Source organism: Phyllostomus discolor, chromosome 7, assembly GCF_004126475.2.
Source record: "Phyllostomus discolor isolate MPI-MPIP mPhyDis1 chromosome 7, mPhyDis1.pri.v3, whole genome shotgun sequence".
In the NCBI taxonomy this organism is placed as follows: Eukaryota; Metazoa; Chordata; class Mammalia; order Chiroptera; family Phyllostomidae; genus Phyllostomus; species Phyllostomus discolor.
In genome coordinates this window covers 38,454,619-38,471,598 of record NC_040909.2, presented here as the reverse complement: position 1 = coordinate 38,471,598, position 16,980 = coordinate 38,454,619, and the positions used below count along the sequence as shown (strand labels likewise).

The window sequence follows — 16,980 nt, the reverse complement described above, 5'->3', positions numbered from 1 at the left end:
GGATAAATGTGAGTTCCAGTTTGTCCCTTATCCCCCATTACCCCTGCAGTGTTGATTAAATGAACCATTTTACACAAGCACAATGTAAAACCATTTGCAATCCTGTTATCCCCGTTTCACGCTGGAACAAACAAGTAAGGCTGAGGAACCTTTGGCTGCCACTTGTGCCAGGCACTGCTGCATACTGACACATTCTTCACTTAGCTCCACCAGCAGGCCTGCGAGGTACTGAATACTCGGGTATTCAGTCGATGAGGTTGAAAGAGGTTAGCCTGGCTGGGGCCACACTACCCATTGATGGTGGAATAAGGATTTAAAGCCTGGTCTGCCTGGCCCACTTTGCCCTAAGTAGTAGGAAAGGTTTGATCTGGGTCAGGCACAGTGGGAGTGCTCCAGCATTGTGTCTGGCCCGAAGGTGGCAGGAATGGGCAGGTTAGGAGCTGCTGAGTGGGTTTCTGATAAATCATGTGAGCCCCTGGGATGGATTTTTCCAGGACCTGCCTAGATTACTAAACGAGGAGGTAATATTTAGTGCTCACTGTGGGCCACACAGAATGCCAAGTACTATGCATGGATCACCTCATTTAATCTTACCAACAACCTCAGTTTACAGATGAAAAATAAGTGTGGTAAAATTAAGCAAGCTCAGGGTTATATCACTTGGATTCCAGCGCAGGCAGGTCTTGACTCCCAAACCCAACTGCCCCGGACTGCTTTATATATGGACACTCATGTTTCTAACATGGGATGGGGTATTTCATGCATAGGAAGTGCCTTGTGTGGACTGGAATATCAAAAGCTCTTCTGTCTGAAACTCTTCAGTAGCCTAGCACAATTTACAAAATACCTCAGAGCGCACTTCTGGTTTCAGCTTGGGCATACAGAATTTGGAAACTGTTATTCCTATCCTTCCAAGAAAATGTTGGACAAACTGAAAATCAATGACTTTTCTTGGACTCATCAGAGAACTGAGTGTACAGGGCAAACTGCCAACCCAGAATCTGGACAGGGGTGAATTCAGAGAGTCAGCTGAGGCCAGCTTACTCGGAGCAGGAGACACTGGAACCATAGGTGTTAGGAACGTTTTGACGAATTGCTGGAGGCTGAGTGTGGACTAGTGTGAGAGCGAGAAACTCCTGGGGGCCCCAGCTTAAGGGAGATCCACGCTTTCATGGGTTTTACCTCCAGGAACCCCTCCAGATTTTCACAGCTAAGAGCTGAGAAAGAGCCTCTGATGGCGCTGGCAGGAGAAGGGGAACAGTAACCTTTGTAAAATAAACAGCATTCCAGGGGAAAGGCCTTACCAGAGTCTGCTCCCACCTGGGGAAGGGGCATTTCACCCCCTCCCCCGTAGTCTTCCTGTCTTATCTCAGTGAGGGAAAGGGAAAAGAAAATTCTTGGTTTTTCTATAAACTCCACTACTCACACACTTCTGACACTAAATGTATGTATGGGCTTTTTCCCACACTGACAAATACCTTGACACCAGTTGTGTGCCCTATAGTTTAATGCAGTTTTGACCCTATCTACCTGGAGTTATTGTTAGATCTCTCACCTTAAGGGCTCAGGCTGCACCTACTTCACATCCCATTCGCAAGTGCTGGCCTCTGGTACTTCTGACCCACTGGCTGTTAACTGGGGTTCCCACAACACGCCCACTGGGTTTGGTAATTGGCTATAATGGCTCACAGAGCTCTGGAAAAGTTAGCTTACTAAATTACCAGTTTATTATAAAAGAACTCAATTTAGGAATGGCCAGATGGGAGAGACGCATAAGACAAGGTATGGGAGAAGGGGCGTGGGGCTTTCAGGCCTTCTCTGGGCACACCACTCTCCCAGCAGCCTGTTGTGCTCACCAATCCAGAAGCTCTCCAAGCCGTTCAGTTAGGGTTTTTGTGTTGTTTTTAATGGAGGCTTCATCACTTAGGCATTGTTGACTAAATCATTGGCCATTAGTGATTAACTCAACCTCGAACCCATCTTCCCTCCCTGGAGGTCAGAAATTGAGGCTGTGGGGCTGAAAGTTCCAACCCTCTTATCATATGGTTCTCCTGGCAACCAGCCCCCAAACCCCGGGCGCTTTCCAAAAGTCATTTCATTTGCATAAACTGGTATGTTTGACCAGGGACTTGTTATAAATAACCAAAGATGCTCCTTTCACTTTTATCTCTCCAGAACTATTTGAGGAATAGAGACAAAACCCAGAGTATGACAAAAGATACTCTTATCACTAAGTAAATTCCAGGCTTTTAGGAGCTCTGGAACCAGGAACAAAGGCAAAGTATATATTTCTTATTATATCACAGTATCAGAGAGGGATTAAGAAACACTTCTGAAGGTCACAGGTCCACTAAAATACTGAGATTTTATCATAAATTAATAGACCAACTCCTCTCCCCCAAACCTTACCACAACACCAACAGGGCTCCAGTAATAACAGTGGGTTACAGCTAAAAGAGCTACAAAGTACAAATTCTTTGAGGAGGACTATCTAAAGGGAGCCCAAAGTCAAGAGGGGAGTAAAAATAAAGGCTAGGGGAATTTGAGGCCATAGCACACAAACACAGCTCAGCTCCTAATCAGGTTATTAAACCCACATACTCTTGGCTTATTTACCTCAGTTCTTATTACCCAATACAGTCAATATTGTCTGACTTCCAACAAAATGACAAGCATGCTAAAAAAAAAGGCAAGGCAAAAAACACAGTCTGATGAGATAAAGCAAATATCAGAATAGACACGGATGGAGTTATCAGACAGGGAATTTAAGATAACTTGTGTTAAGGAGTCTAATGGTAAAAGTAATATGCAAGAAGAGATGGGTAATGTAAGCAGAGATGAGAACTCTAGGAGATGGTCAAAAGGAAATGCTGGAAATAAAAAAAAACACTGTCACAAAGAATGCCTGTGATGGGCTCATCAGTAAATTGGACTCAGCTGAGGACAGAATCCGTGCTCTTGAAGGTAGGTCAACAGAAACTTTCCCACTGAAATGCACAGAAAAAATGCTAAACGTTTTTTAAAAGGAGGGTGCTCTAAAGCGAAGGTGTACACGGCCGCAGCCCAACTCCCACTTCAAAACACCGCCAGCAAGGACTACAAGTTCCAGGTTGCCCCGCGGCACCCGCGCTGGTCGCCGGGAAGAGTCTCCTGTGAGTCTGCGCGGGAAGAGGAAACTGTCCGGAACCGCGCGGAGAAAAGTACTCTGCGAGGTCCGTCCCCGGCAGGCGTGTGCTGCCCCGGTCCCGTCTCGCCTTTGGCTTCGCGGCAGCGCCACCGCCGCCATGCTCATGAAAGGCCGCTTTCCCATCCGCCGCACCCTGCAGTACCTGGGCCAGGGGGACGTTGTATTCAAGGACTCGGTGAAGGTCATGACGGTGAATTACAACACGCACGGGAAGCTGGGCGAAGGTGCCAGGTCAGTCCGAGACGTGTCAGGCTGCTCCGGGTGATTGTAACAACGTGTTAGTAACGTGGAGACTTGGGGCTGCGCTTAATTCTGGGTCTGGACCCCCAAGGTTGGTGCTATTGCCACCATTTTGCAGAACTGTGGCGCAAGCTGCTCCACAGCGAGAAGACGACAGCGGGGCCACGACTTGCCGGCTAACTTGGGGGAGGGGAGGGCAGGGGCTCCCTCTTCCTCCTCCCCCTGGGGTGGAGGACACGGCTAACCCGGGAAGACCTCGGCCACTTTAACCACCTGTGCCTCTAGGCCAGCATTTGGGAGGAGCAGCAGGCGGTCTGGGTGGAACCCAGCCTAGGGCGACGGACCTTGTTCGGGTCCCTTTCCATTTGCTGCTGGCTTTGGGAGAGTTGATCCTCCTCAATGTCCCAAACGGGGATGATAGCAACGCCCCAGGGCCGATGTGGGAATGCCCTGGGAGAAGTAACAGCCGCTGGCATTTATTGAGTTCTTAAATGTGCAGCACGTTCTGAATGCTTCTAGTATGTTCCCCATTTGGTCCCTTAAGGAATCCCATTGTTATACCCACTCTGGGATTGAGGAAATGCACCTAGAGGGTAGGTACCTTGCCTGTCCAAAGTATCACAGCTAGTGAGTGGTGGCTCTCCAACTGCTGCTTTTTTTGTAGGACTTCTCACTGTTATAATTAAGTGACTTGTCAGCTGTGTAGTGACACCCCCACCCGCCTCCGAAATTTCATGGTTTTCAGCCTGGAGCAGTCAATGAGTGGAAGCTTGCAAGTGGAAGGTTTGAATTGAACCTTGAGGCAACAGCCGTGCTCTGGGCTTCTCTGGTACTAAGCATAAATTTATTGAGCGCCAGCTGACTGCTAGGCTCTGCTGTGTGCTGGGAATTCATCAGTGCCTAAGAAGAAAGTACTGTCCTGCAGAACTTTGAGATCAGGTGTGTGGAATGGATCAGAATGAGACATGAGAGCAACTCCCTGTGAAGTGTAGTCTCTAATGGAAGGGCCCTCACTGCACTGCTGTCCCCGATAGCCATAGCTACCTCTTAGCCATTTGTTCTCCACCAAGGAACCCAAGAAGGTGGACCTGCTTCCATGGGATCATTGGTCACCCTTTATGACCCACTGTGTACATGTCCACACCAGAAATCACGAGGCAGAGGCCAGGCAGGCAACAGAAAGGAGAGAGGCAGGCTGCATGGGCCTGCGTGAACTGGAAAGATGTGCCCTGTCTCAAGGGGCCATTCACTGTTTGGCTACATCTTACCTATGTCTGCCCTACGAGAACTTCAGATTTGTTGAGAAGCCATAAGTTCCGATTTTTATGTTAATATCTGATATTTAAATTGGCCAACCAGTCAAAATAGGCCTGCAAGCCCTAGTGTCACCTGCTTAAGTATTTAATACCCTCTAGGTAAATAGGATATTAGCAGCCATAGGGCGCTTCTTGTTCCCAGGGGCTTGCCATTCCCACCTGTGTCTTTTTTGTGATTTCATACCCTTGGGTTTGAGAGCCTGCCTGGCTTGCAACTTCCAGCCCCACAGGCCTTTGCTTGTTCATGTGCCCTCAGCATTTCAGCTGTTCCTCCATTCCAAGTGCTGCTGGCCAGTATCATAGCGCCAGGGTAGCCACAGTCTTGGGCTATCTTCCGGGCGTGTGGGGAAGCTGCCTTGTTCAGTGCCTGAGGGCTAAGTTCCCACTCACCTGTGCCAGGGGTTCTTGCCTCTAGGATGCAGTGAGAGAAGTGACAGCTATCAGCATTTATTGAGTTCTGGGTTTGTCCCTGAGCCTCAGGATCTAGGTGGGCTGGATAATTTGATAGCAACAGAACAGAGTGGAAGAAGTCCAGATGCTAATCACAGTCCTGGTTCTTTCACTTACCAGTTGTTGACATAGGGCAGATTATTTACTTTTTAGGTTTTCCTTAGTTGTAAAAGCCTACCTTCCAGGGTTGCTGTGAGGATTCGAGAAAAAAGTGCCTAGTAAGGTGTCTGGCTTATAAAGCAATTGCTCAACTAAAGGTTACTCACCATTATTAACTTTCTCCCCATGCTTCAGCAGGAGCCACTTGAAGATCCTGTTGAATCTTTAGGAGTTTTGGGTGTGAAAAATTCCGACATGCATATGTCTTGTTTTATATGTACAAAACTCTGTGATACTGGGGTAGGCCCAAGAAGCTACATTCAGCCTTTGAGCGTCTGGCCCCATCTGCTATCCTGGTTTGTAACTTCCTTCTCTATAGACAGCAGCTTTTGACTGTTAACCATTTAATTAGGGTTTTCCCTCTTTATAGTTAAATGGCTTACTTAGAGGGTTACTTATTTTCTTAGCTTTAGAATCATCTAGTACCTTGTCACTATGGAAGATGAGGATTTAGCTCTTTCACTGCTGTTTCCATCCCCCACACTCAGTGTGTGTGTACTACCCAACCGCCCGAGCCCAGTTTTCCCAAGTCATTTCAAAAATTCAGATAGAACAATATTCAGTGTTTACTATGATATTGTGAGCGTCATACACAGTTGAGCCAAATAGAATACTGTGATTATTTCTCCGTTTTGTTTTTGCACAGGTTTTTGTTTTCCCTGGAATTAATGATTGTCATTGCTTTTCTTTCAGCTCAGATTCTGCCCCAATTATGGAAGTTTCCCCAGCTAAATGGTCACACAATCAGGCTTTCTGTTGATTCTCTCAATTTTATCTTCTTGAAAATAGAGTTTAGGCTCCATTGTGGACTGCTTGTCCTGCATTGCCAGCTTCTTGGCGTACCACTGAAGCACAGAGCACTAACTTGCCTTGGGTCACACAGCTGGGAAGTGGTAGTTGGGCAACTGTGCTTCTGTCCTGTGTACCACTCCCACCTTTCTGTCCTCTGGTGTGTGGGGCAGGGTGGGCAGCAGGAAGCCAAGGGGGCATTTAAATTCAGATCATTTGGGGAGCCTTTAAGTAAGGGACTATTTACAAAGGTTTGGGTGTGACAAGGGAAAGAAACCACAGGGAACAGTGCAGGATCCCCAGTCTAGGCTTGCAGAAGTTGGGGGGAGTTGGAGAGGACTGCCTGGTAGAAGCCTGGGACTTAGCCAGGGCGTGGGCCAGGGAAATAAGCGCCTTGGCTCTACTCCTTCCTTCCAGCCTTTGCCAGGGCTCCCTGTTGGCCAAATGCAACAGAATCCAGAGGGCAAGGAGTCCCGTTTCCACAGCCCGGGTGAGGTGCTGTTCAGGATGGAAAGAGGTGGCGAGGAATGCAGAGATAGAGATGTATTGTAATGACTTAGTAAGTTCTCTGTTGAGGGGCACTTAAGTCGTTTTTGTTCCTCTGCTGTAAGAAATAATGTTGTAGTAAACCTCACATATGTGTTTGCATTCAAACATAAAAATATCTAAAAGCAGAAGTGAAATTGAATAAAAATCTATGCTTTAAAAATTTTGCTAGTTCTAAATTTTAACTCCTAGGAAGTTAGATCATTTTATACTTTTAATGAAATGTATCCCTACTTCTATAACTTTCAAAAAATGTTGCAATCTAAGAGGAGAAAAATGATTATTTTAATCTCCATGACTTTATTAGGAAGAAAGGCTATTTGCCTTTGCCTATTTGTGGCCTTTGCCTTTTGTTCTTTTCAGCTATAAATCTCACTGACTGTGTAAAACTGTCACAAGGTAATTCGCCTTTTGTTGTATGTTTTACAAACACTTTTCCCTTTGGTTTGGTGAATGTTTTGTTTTTGGTAAATTTTTCCATGCAGAATGAGGGACTTCCGGCCAAGATGGAGGCGTAGGTAGACACACTGTGCCTCCTAGCACAACCAAAATAAGGACAATAAAAATTTAGGGGAAAAAAAAGTACTGACAGAAAATTGGACTGTATGGAAGTCTGACAACCAAGGAGTTAAAGAAGAAACATTCATCCAGACTGGTAGGAGGGTGGAGTAGGGCGGCTGGGCAGATAGGACTTGTGGCAAAGCAGCGGCTGGCGGACCCCAGGCATGCAGGCGGCAGTGGGCGGACCTAGCGAGGCGGGGGATTGTGGACAGGGCGCAGCACACAAGGCAGCTGGTAGATCAGGTGGTCTCACATTTGTGCGCAGATAAACCCGGAGAAACTGGGGAGTGAGACAGACCACGTAATCCAGCATCCCAGTGCTGGGAAATAAAGCCTGAAAACACCGATTGAAAACACCTGTGGGGGTTGAGGTGCCAGGAGAGACTCCCAGCCTCACAGGAGAGTTCTTTGGAGAGACCCATAGGGTCCTAGAATGTACAGAAGCCCACCCACCCTGGAACCAGCACCAGAAGGGATCAGTTTGCTCGGGGGAAGGGGCGGAAGTGACTGAAATCCCAAGAGCAGAGCAAGCGCCATTGTTCCCTCTTGGACTCTGCCTCCATGTACAGTGTCGCAATCTAGCAACTGGGTTGCCCTGCCCTGGTGAACACCTAAGGCTCCGCTCCTCACTATGTAACAGCTGCCTCAAGACAAAAAAAAAAAAAAAAAATGGCCCAAGTGAAGGAACAGATCAAAGCTCCAGCTATAATACAACTAAGTGATGACGAGATAGCCAACCTATCAGATGCACAATTCAAAGCACTGGTGATCAGGATGCTCACAGAATTGGTTGCATTTGGTCCCAAATCAGATGAACAAATGAAGGCTACATTAAGTGAAATAAAGGAAAATGCACAGGGAACTGATAGTGATGGGAAGGAAACTGGGACTCACATCAACAGTACGGACCAGAAGGAAGAAAGAAACATCAAATCAGAAAAGAATGAAGAAACAAGAATTCAAAAAAATGAGCAGAGGCTTAGGAACCTCCGGGACATCTTTAAACGTTTCAACATCCGAATTATAGGGGTACCAGAAGGAGAAGAAGGAGAGCAACAAGTGGAAAAGTTATTTGAACAAATAATAAAGGAGAACTTCCCCAATCTGGCAAAGGAAATAGACTTCCAGGAAGTCCAGGAAGCTCAGAGAGTCCCAAAGAAGTTGGACCCAAGGAGGAACACACCAAGGCACATTATAATTACATTAGCCAAGGTAAAAAAGGAGAGAATCCTAGAAGCAGCAAGAGATAAGGGGACAGTTACCTACAAAGGAGTTCCCATCAGACTGTCAGCTGATTTCTCCAAAGAGACCTTACAGGCCAGAAGGGGCTGGAAAGAAGTATTCCAAGTCATGGAAGGGAAGGACCTACATCCAAAATTGCTCTATCCAGCAAAGTTATCATTTAGAATGGAAGGGCAGATAAAGTGCTTCTCAGATAAGGTCAAATTAAAGGAGTTCATCATCACCAAGCCTTTATTATACGAAATGTTGAAGGGACTTATCTAAGAAAAAGATGATGAAAAATACAAATAGTAAAATGTCAGTAAACTCACAACTATCAACAACTGAACCTAAAGAAACAAAAACAAAAATCAACTAAGCAAACAATTAGAACAGGAACAGATTCACAGAAATGGAGATCACATGGAGGGTTAGCAGCAGGGGAGTGGGAGGAGGAGAGAGGGGAAAAAGTGCAGCGAATAAGTAGCATAGATGGTAGGCAGAAAATAGGGGGAGGTTAAGAATAGTACGGGAGATGTATAAGTTAAAGAACTTAGAAGTGTGACACATGGACATGAACTGAAGGGGGGAATGTGGGTGGGAGGGGGTGTGCATGGTGGAGGGGAGTGAAGGGGGAGGAACGGGACAACTGTAATAGCATAATAAACTATATTAAAAAATTTTTTGCCATGCAAAAGTTTTAACATAGGTACCCTTTAAACTTTCTAAGTGTAAAGGTTTACCAATTCTAGATCATAAAAACTTCCCACATGTTTGTTTTCGTGTGTTTTTAAATGTCAGTAGACATGAGGTGCACACTTGTATACTGCTTGATGAATTCTACATGTGGATGCACCTGTGTAACCACCATTCACATGAAGATTGGGGACATCCCAGATTCTCTTTTCCATGTGTACTTCTGCTTTGGTAAATTTTAGGTTGGTGGGCAGTGTGAGGTGGGGGCACTGATTTCTCTTCTGTCAGGTCACAGACCGTGGGTCTGAGCGCTGTGCTCAGGGAGCACACCAGCACATTCCGGAAAGTTACTTTTCTCAGCCTTTTTGGGGGGCAGGGTCCTCTGAGAATCTGATGAAAGTTCTGTTCTTTTTTTCTAGAGAAATAAGTATATAGGTTGTACAATTTTAGGTTCAAAACTCTTGTTCCATGGGTTTTTTTCTTTGCAGGAAATTTGTGTTTTTCAACATACCTCAGATCCAATACAAAAACCCTTGGGTGCAGATCATGATGTTTAAGAACATGACACCATCACCCTTCCTTCGATTCTATTTAGGTGAGTGCGGGGTGTCCACTCTGGTCCAGGACTCTTTCCTCCTGTATGTTCTTCCTGCCAGAGCAGTCAGGTGGTCTGAGGTACAAGCTCTTGTGAAACTAACATTGCTCCTGTCAGCTTGGCGGCAATGGCTGTTGAGATCTGGGTACTCCCCCCCCCCCCTCGCTCCTGCCTCGTCTCCTGTTGCTTTCATGTATCTTTCTTACATGCCTCATACCACACAGGCTGGTTTTTCCAAATTCCCTTGCCACACCTTGCTTTGATGCCTTTATTCATGCTGGTCCCTCTGCTCAAATCCTGTTTTTACTTTTTTTCCTCTAATTTAATTTTTAAAAAAATCCTTCAAGACTAACCTTGGGCACCACTTCTTCCAGGAAAGCTCTACCACACACTTAGATGGGCGCTCCCCTGCCTCCTAGGGTCCCTCTCTCAGTGCTGGCCATGTTGCCTGGAGCAGCGCTTGTCTGTGCGTCTTCTCCACACCAAGTGACACTTACTCAGTTAACTGGGCCTCAGTGCCCGGAAGTCAGAAGACCAGATGTTTTGGTTCAGCTCTTAGTCATTCTGACCCTGAGTGAGAAACATTCCCATTGCTTTACTTCTCAAGTAAAGGCAAAACATCAGCCTTACACAGTGAAGAGAATCAAATGAAGCATAGATTGGAAAATGCTTTGGGAAACAAAATCATGTTCTTTCATTTTTTTTCTGGCCAGGAATGGCCAGAGCATTCAGCAAACACATCATGCTAGGACCCTCGGGCTTGGGGTGTCAGGGAGCCATACAAAGATCCCCGCCTTTGCAGAGATGAACTCTGGCAGGGGAGACAGATGCCTGGGTAGGTTCTCCGATTTTTTGTTTTAGAAGAGACTATTGTATCTTTTGTCCATTAATTAAAGAAATGGGCTTTAAAACATTCTTTATATGTTCTGGATGTAATTCCTTTGTTATATGCATTGTGAATATTTTTTGTCTGTGGCTTGCTTTTCCTTAGTGGTGTCTTTTTTTTTAAATCCTTACCCGAGGACATTTTTTTCATTGCTTTGAGAGAGAGAGAGAAACATCAACTGGTTGCCTCCCATACTCGCCCATACCTGGGATCCCAAGCCCCTGGACTGAACCCGCAACCTTTCAGTTATGGGATGATGCTCCCACCAAGCCAGCGGGGCCAGGGCTTTGCGGCGGCCTTTGGAGAGCACAAGTTTTCGGTTTGATAAACCCCAGCTTATCAGTCGTTTTCTGTTGTGTTTAGTGCTTTTTGTGTCCTGTCCAAGAAATCTCTGCCCACCCCAAGATTGCAAAGATTTTTCTCATCTTTTTTTAGACATTTTATAGTTTTAGATTTTACATTTAGGTCTGCTTTAGTTTGAGTTATTTTCTGTATATTAAGTAAGGGTAGAGATTGAGGTTCGTTTTTGTTTTTTTAGATTCATGATATTCAGCTGTTACAACACCGTTTGTTGGATAGCTGTCCTTTCCCTTATTGAATTCCTTGTCATCTTTGTCAGAAGTCGATCCAGATAGTCAGCCATGAAAAGGTATGCAGTACTGACACAGGCTACATTACAGATGAACCTTAAAAATACTGTTAGTGAAATAAGCCAGACATGAAAGGCCACACATTTTGCATGATTCCATTTATGTGTCATGTCCAGAACAGGCTAGTCCATAGAGAGACAGTGATTGCCAGGGAGGGGGGATGGTACCTCAAGTAGGAAGTGACTATTTAATTGGTAAAGGGTTTCTCCTTGGGGTGATGAGAAAGTTCTGGAACTCCATAATGGTGATAGTTTTACATTTTGAATGTACCCAAACCCACCAAATTACATATTTTAAAATGGTTAAAATGGTAAATTTTATGTTGTGTATTTTACCATACACAAAAAAAATCACTTGGTCATGTATTTCTGAAACTCCTCATCCTCTTGCACTGTTCTATGTCTGCCCTTATACTAATACCATACTTTCTTGGTTTTTGTAGCTTTTTAAGTGTTAAGATCAGGTAGTATAAATCCAACTTTGCTCTTTTCTTTTCTTCCAAAATTACTTTGGCTAGTCTAGGTTCTTTGCATTTCCATATAAACTTTAAAATTTAACCAGTTTCTAGAAAAAAGCTTGCTGGGCTTTTGATCAGAATTCCATTATAGCTCATTTTGTGAAGAACGGACATTTTAACAATATTATGTTTTGTGACTATTGTAAATGGTATTTAAAAAATATTTTTATTTTTAGAGAGGCGGGAGCGAAAAAGGGAAACGAACATTTATGTGTGGTTGCCTCTCGTGCACCCCCTACTGGGAACCTGGCCCTGCAACTCAGGCATTTGCCCTGACTGGGAGTTGAACTGGCGACCCTTTGGCTTACAGGCCAGCACTCAGTCCACAGAGCCACACCAGCCAGGCCTGTAAATGGTACTTTTAAATATTTTATTTTTCAGGGTTTTTGGTTAGTATAGTTGATTTTTGTGTATAGACTGTGTCTTGCAACCTTGCTATAAAACTGCTTATTTTTTGTAGTTTTATTTTCTAAATTCCTTAGAATTTTCTACATACACAATCATGTCATCTACAAATAGTTTTCTTTCTTTCCCATTTTTTTCTCTGTCTTAATTCATTGGCTAAATTGGCAGTAATATTTTGCATTTTTACCAGTAATGTAGGAAAGTTCCTGTTACTCTGCATCCTAACACTTAGTATTGTCCATTTAAAAAATTGTAAGCCACTCTTAATTTTTTTTTGTATCCAAAATGTGTTATTGGGATGGTTCCCTCCCTGCTCAACTTGACTCAGGTGCTTTTCCTTCTGAAGGAGCACCCTTCTGGAAGCCTTGCTTTTCCTCCTGTGGGCTGATAGAGGACAGTGGGGCAGCCAACACACCGGACTGTCATTTGTGCATGGCTAAAGGTGGTGCTGATTTTACGGCGTCCTGGGAATTGTACATCCATGATGCAGGAACTGGGGCTCTGCACCAGGTGCTTCTTCTTGAGTTTCCTCTTCTCTTCTGGAGAGGGATGAAGGTCTTTGGCGAGAGGCATATTGTGGGGAGGTTGTCACCACTGGCCTCATTGTAGTTTTAATTTTTTTCATTTTCCTAATGACTAAGTGTCTATTACTTATTACCTTTTTTCCTTAAATGTTTATTCAACCATTTTGCCCATTTTTTAGTTGGATTGTGTGAGCTGTGGGAGTTCTTTGTATAGTCAAGAGCCAAGTCCTTTTGTCAGGTGTATGTACTATGAACATAATCCCCCAGTCTATTGCTTATGGTAAATTTTGAAGCACAAAAGTTTTGAATTTTAAGTCCAGTTTGATCAGATTTTCTCTATGGATCATGTTTTTGATGTCATATCTAAGAACCTTTGCCTAGGTTATAAAGATTTTGTTTCTTCAAGAAGTTTTACTTCCTACCATTCATGTTTGGTCCATTTTGAGATTTTGTTTCTTTTTTTAACATTGGGAGGTAAAGGTCTAAATTCATTTATTTGCATGTGCATATCTAGTTGTCCCAGCACCACTGGTTTAAAGGACTGTCTTTCCTCACTGAATTGCTTGGCATCTTTGCTAAAAATCAATCGACCGCAAGTATAAGGGTTTATTTCTGGACTCAGTTCTGTTCCATTGCTTTGTAGTCTTAAGGACTTATATGACTTGATTACTGTAGCTTATGATAAATATGAAATTGGGAAATGAACATCCTTCCATTTTGTTTATCAAAATTGTTTTGCATGAATTTTAGGCTCAACTTGTCAGTTTCACACAAATATCCATTGGGATTCTGGTGGGGATTGCTTTGAATCTATAGACCAGTTTGGGGAGGATTGCCATGTTAACGATACTGAATCTTTCTATCCACGAACACGGAATTTCTGTGAAATAGTATGCTTTCGGACATGCCTAAAATTTGTCCATTCACGTTTAAAGAAATATGGAAATGTAGTATATTATGGGTTATGTAAACAAATATATTTACTTTACTGTTAAAATACTTCTCCACTAAAAGCAAATCCCAAATCACTACCATCTGAGGCTGAGGGGCGTGATTCCAAGTTCTCAGTACTCACACCCCCCCTTACTTCCTGTTTCCAGATTCTGGTGAGCAGGTTCTTGTCGATGTGGAGACCAAGAGCAATAAAGAGATCATGGAGCACATCAAAAAAATCCTGGGGAAGAATGAGTGAGTTGCTGGGGTTGACCTGAAGGGAACAAACGTCTTAGCCCAGATACTTGGAGAGAGGGGAAGGAGGGGATGTGTTGGGAGGGGTGTCAAGAGGGCAGGCTCTCTGACAGCACGTCAGACACTCACCTGGAGAGTCTGTTGCATTTGCTTTGCTGCTCACCAAGATGTGTGGCTGTAAGTCACTGAGCCTCTGAGTTGTAACTCCTTTCCCTGTGAAGTGGGGATAAACGTCATCCCTTCCTCCTGAGGTCAGTGGGAAGCAGAGATGTAGCTAAAATACTTGCTCATTGTGGCCAGAAACATGCCCCAGCTTGGGGATAGTGGGTGTCCAACCCCAGAGCCTGCTGTGACATGTCCGTTTTCTTTCCAGGGAGGAGAGGAAAGTGAGGGAAGCCAAGAATGTCTGAGGAAGCACACGGAGGCATTTCCAGGCCCTTTCATCCTGCTTATCCCAGTCAGACATGGGGCTGCCCCTGGCTATCTGTTCTAAGCTGATTGTTGCTGTGTGGGCCTGGGGTGAAGTGTGCTTCCCAAGTGATCTCCCCTGGGGCTTAACACTGCCCATGTGCTGAAGGCCGCACCTGTGGTGAGGGGAGGGACAGGTTTGGGGAGTGGGGAGCAAGTTAGACATGGGAGATCCAGGTCTCAGAGTGAACCCCACCATCTGCCATCTCCAGGCAGATGATGGGGTTCACTCTGAGAACTTCTGTGCTTCCCAGGGGGTCAGAACAGTGTTGCCAACATCTTGTTGCTTCTGTGCTCTTTGGTAGGGCAACCCTCAAGAGAGAGGAGCAGGAGAAAAAGCAGCTTTCTCACCCAGCTCACTTTGGACCTCGAAAGTATTGCCTGCGGGAGTGCATCTGTGAGGTGGAAGGGCAGGTGCCCTGCCCAGCCCTGGTGCCGCTGCCTAAGGAGATGACAGGGAAGTACAAAGCAGCTCTGAAAGCTAGTGCCCAGGACTAAAGCCCCAGGCCTGTGGGCTAGGGTTACCTTGGCCACAGGGACCTGGCTCTGTCCCGAGACTGTGAAAATAAAATGCCCCTTAATCACTCCAGCAGTATGGTGTGTATCCAGTCTGGTAAGAGGAGGAAGACCTGCATAGGGGCAGGGCTTTGGGATCAGGCTGTTAAGGCTACAGCCTGTTGATACCCCTGCGTTGACCCTGTGGCCTCTTCCTATTCTCCACTGGTTTCGGCTCCTCTCTCAGACCCTGCTCTGGAGAATTAAGAGTTGCTGTGGTTGAGTTTGGTTGAGGCCATCCATGGCTGACAGTGTGGATGTCCCCTCCATTCAGACTCTCTGGTTATGTTTCAGAAATTCAGAGCAAACCTTTGTGCAGTGCTCACCTTTAAAAAATAAAGCCAACTGACCCTTTCCTCTTGAGGGGCCTGGCTGTGGGTATGCCAGCGATGCAGGAGGCCCGGTGGCCTGAGAGACCAGCCTCCCTTAGGGACGCACCCACTGGCGAGTTGGCCACTGCCAGCCCCTGTAGTCCCAGCCCTGTGCCCCATAGCAGGTAGGTTTCCAGACCATGGAGGAGGAAAGAAGGTGCCAATGGATCAAGACTTTTGGGCCCTTCCCTGAGGGACTAGTGTCGGAGGCTGCCTCTCAGTTCACCTTCTTGGCTCGTTCAGTTCTTGCTTAAATTTTGGAAGAGGGTCTGCCTAGTAGTTCTTTCCTCTTCAGGACACTGATATTTCTGACACTTTAGTGTGCTGGTTTTTAGCCCTTAGGAGACATCAAAGCCCTCTGAGGTTCACTGTAAGAATAAGTCGGTCAAAAGTGAAGGCCCAGTTGGACTACAGACCCATGCAAACACAGACCAGGAGACTGCCCAGTGGGGTGCAGCAAGAAGGTGGGTACAGAAGAGCAGGCGTCAGGTCCGAGTTCCTCTCTGATGGGACACTTCCTTAGTCGAGGTCTGACCATCTCTGTAAAATGGGTAGAGGGCATTACCCCATAAGGTAGTAAGCTGTGGGAAATGAGGTGAAACTAAATGTGTTTTATTTGAATATTGGAGATTATCCCATTAAATTAAGAAGTCTGGTTCTTTCTACATTTGATGCTCAAGTTATGGTTTACTGTGATTTTGTACCAGACCTGTGTTCAGGGTGATCGCTTTGAGGGGTTGGGAGGGGTGACGGGATGTGTGGGGCTAACATGTAACTAACTGGCAGGCTTACTCAGTTTTGTTCAACTGGAATTCAAAATCTTGGTGCCTTCTACCCCATCAACATTTTACAAGGTGGCTAGAAAAACCTATCCTCCATTCTAATCCCTCCTGTGGGTGCTGGCTTCAGTTTCTGCAATGTTTCTAACAATCCCACCTGGCTGGTTGCAGTGTGGCCTTTACACCAAGCTGACTGGACTGCCTCCTGGGCCACCAGGCCTTTCAGAGTTCATTCCTTTTGGTCTTTCCACAGCTGGTAAGACGAAAGGCCTTGTGGAAGTATTCCTTCCCTCCATGGCCCACAGGGCCCAGAAAGGCAGCTGACCAGGACTGCCCTGACCCAGGCTAGTGATCCCTCTTTAGAGAAATAACAAATGCCCAGTGCCTGACAGGAAAGCACCACTGTTTGCATGGGCTGTTTTCATAGACAGCAGATAATGATGCTTGGAAATGAACACCATTATGGGGCATTATCTCTTTAAACCTTTTGTTTTCCATTTCCTACTTTAATGATAAAAGACAGGCTTAAAACTTACAGAACTGGGAGAAAATTATTAAAGACTGCTGTGAAGATTTTGATTTACACAGTGTTTCTTAATTTTATTTGCATAACCAATGTTTGCCAAGTAGTTTTTGACTTTGTTCCACTGAAGTGACCAATTTTCTTTTCATTCTGAGTACTACCTCGCCAAGCTATTTAAAGCTATTTGGCTGCCAGTGGGTTCTGCTAAGAATCGGTTCTGCTAAGTCTTGACTTTGGACCTGAGACTCCTCACCTGTAAAATGAGAGGTCAGATGACTTGTGAAACTTTAAGAATACATCTCCTTTGGTCTGAGGCCAGGCTATTTGTGTCTGGCAGCTGTCTTTGAGGTCTGG

At 45.3% G+C, this 16,980-nt stretch overlaps 2 protein-coding genes across 2 annotated transcripts; one reads left to right on the top strand and one right to left on the bottom strand.

Moving 5' to 3' along the window:
- Window positions 1-3,148: 3,148 nt before the first annotated feature.
- MRPS25 (mitochondrial ribosomal protein S25) lies at window positions 3,149-16,686 on the top strand. Its single transcript, XM_028518509.2, has 4 exons — window positions 3,149-3,418; window positions 9,654-9,760; window positions 13,843-13,930; window positions 14,704-16,686. Exons 1-4 carry the CDS (start codon window positions 3,285-3,287, stop codon window positions 14,894-14,896), a joined length of 522 nt encoding a protein of 173 aa, XP_028374310.1. The 5' UTR covers window positions 3,149-3,284; the 3' UTR covers window positions 14,897-16,686.
- On the bottom strand, window positions 12,359-13,844 carry LOC114501754 (40S ribosomal protein S27-like). The gene has a single exon (XM_036030761.1). It carries the CDS (start codon window positions 12,789-12,791, stop codon window positions 12,543-12,545), a length of 249 nt encoding a protein of 82 aa, XP_035886654.1. The 5' UTR covers window positions 12,792-13,844; the 3' UTR covers window positions 12,359-12,542.
- Window positions 16,687-16,980: the final 294 nt, after the last annotated feature.

What these genes read in the sequence shown, in the direction of transcription:
- LOC114501754 (XM_036030761.1), bottom strand. Translation starts at nt 12,791, where the DNA reads ATGCCTCTCGCCAAAGACCTTCATCCCTCTCCAGAAGAGAAGAGGAAA.
- MRPS25 (XM_028518509.2), top strand. Translation starts at nt 3,285, where the DNA reads ATGCTCATGAAAGGCCGCTTTCCCATCCGCCGCACCCTGCAGTACCTG. An exon ending in AAGCTGGGCGAAGGTGCCAG is followed by an intron (nt 3,419 to 9,653) that starts GTCAGTCCGAGA and finishes TTTTCTTTGCAG; the next exon opens with GAAATTTGTGTTTTTCAACA. An exon ending in CTTCCTTCGATTCTATTTAG is followed by an intron (nt 9,761 to 13,842) that starts GTGAGTGCGGGG and finishes TCCTGTTTCCAG; the next exon opens with ATTCTGGTGAGCAGGTTCTT.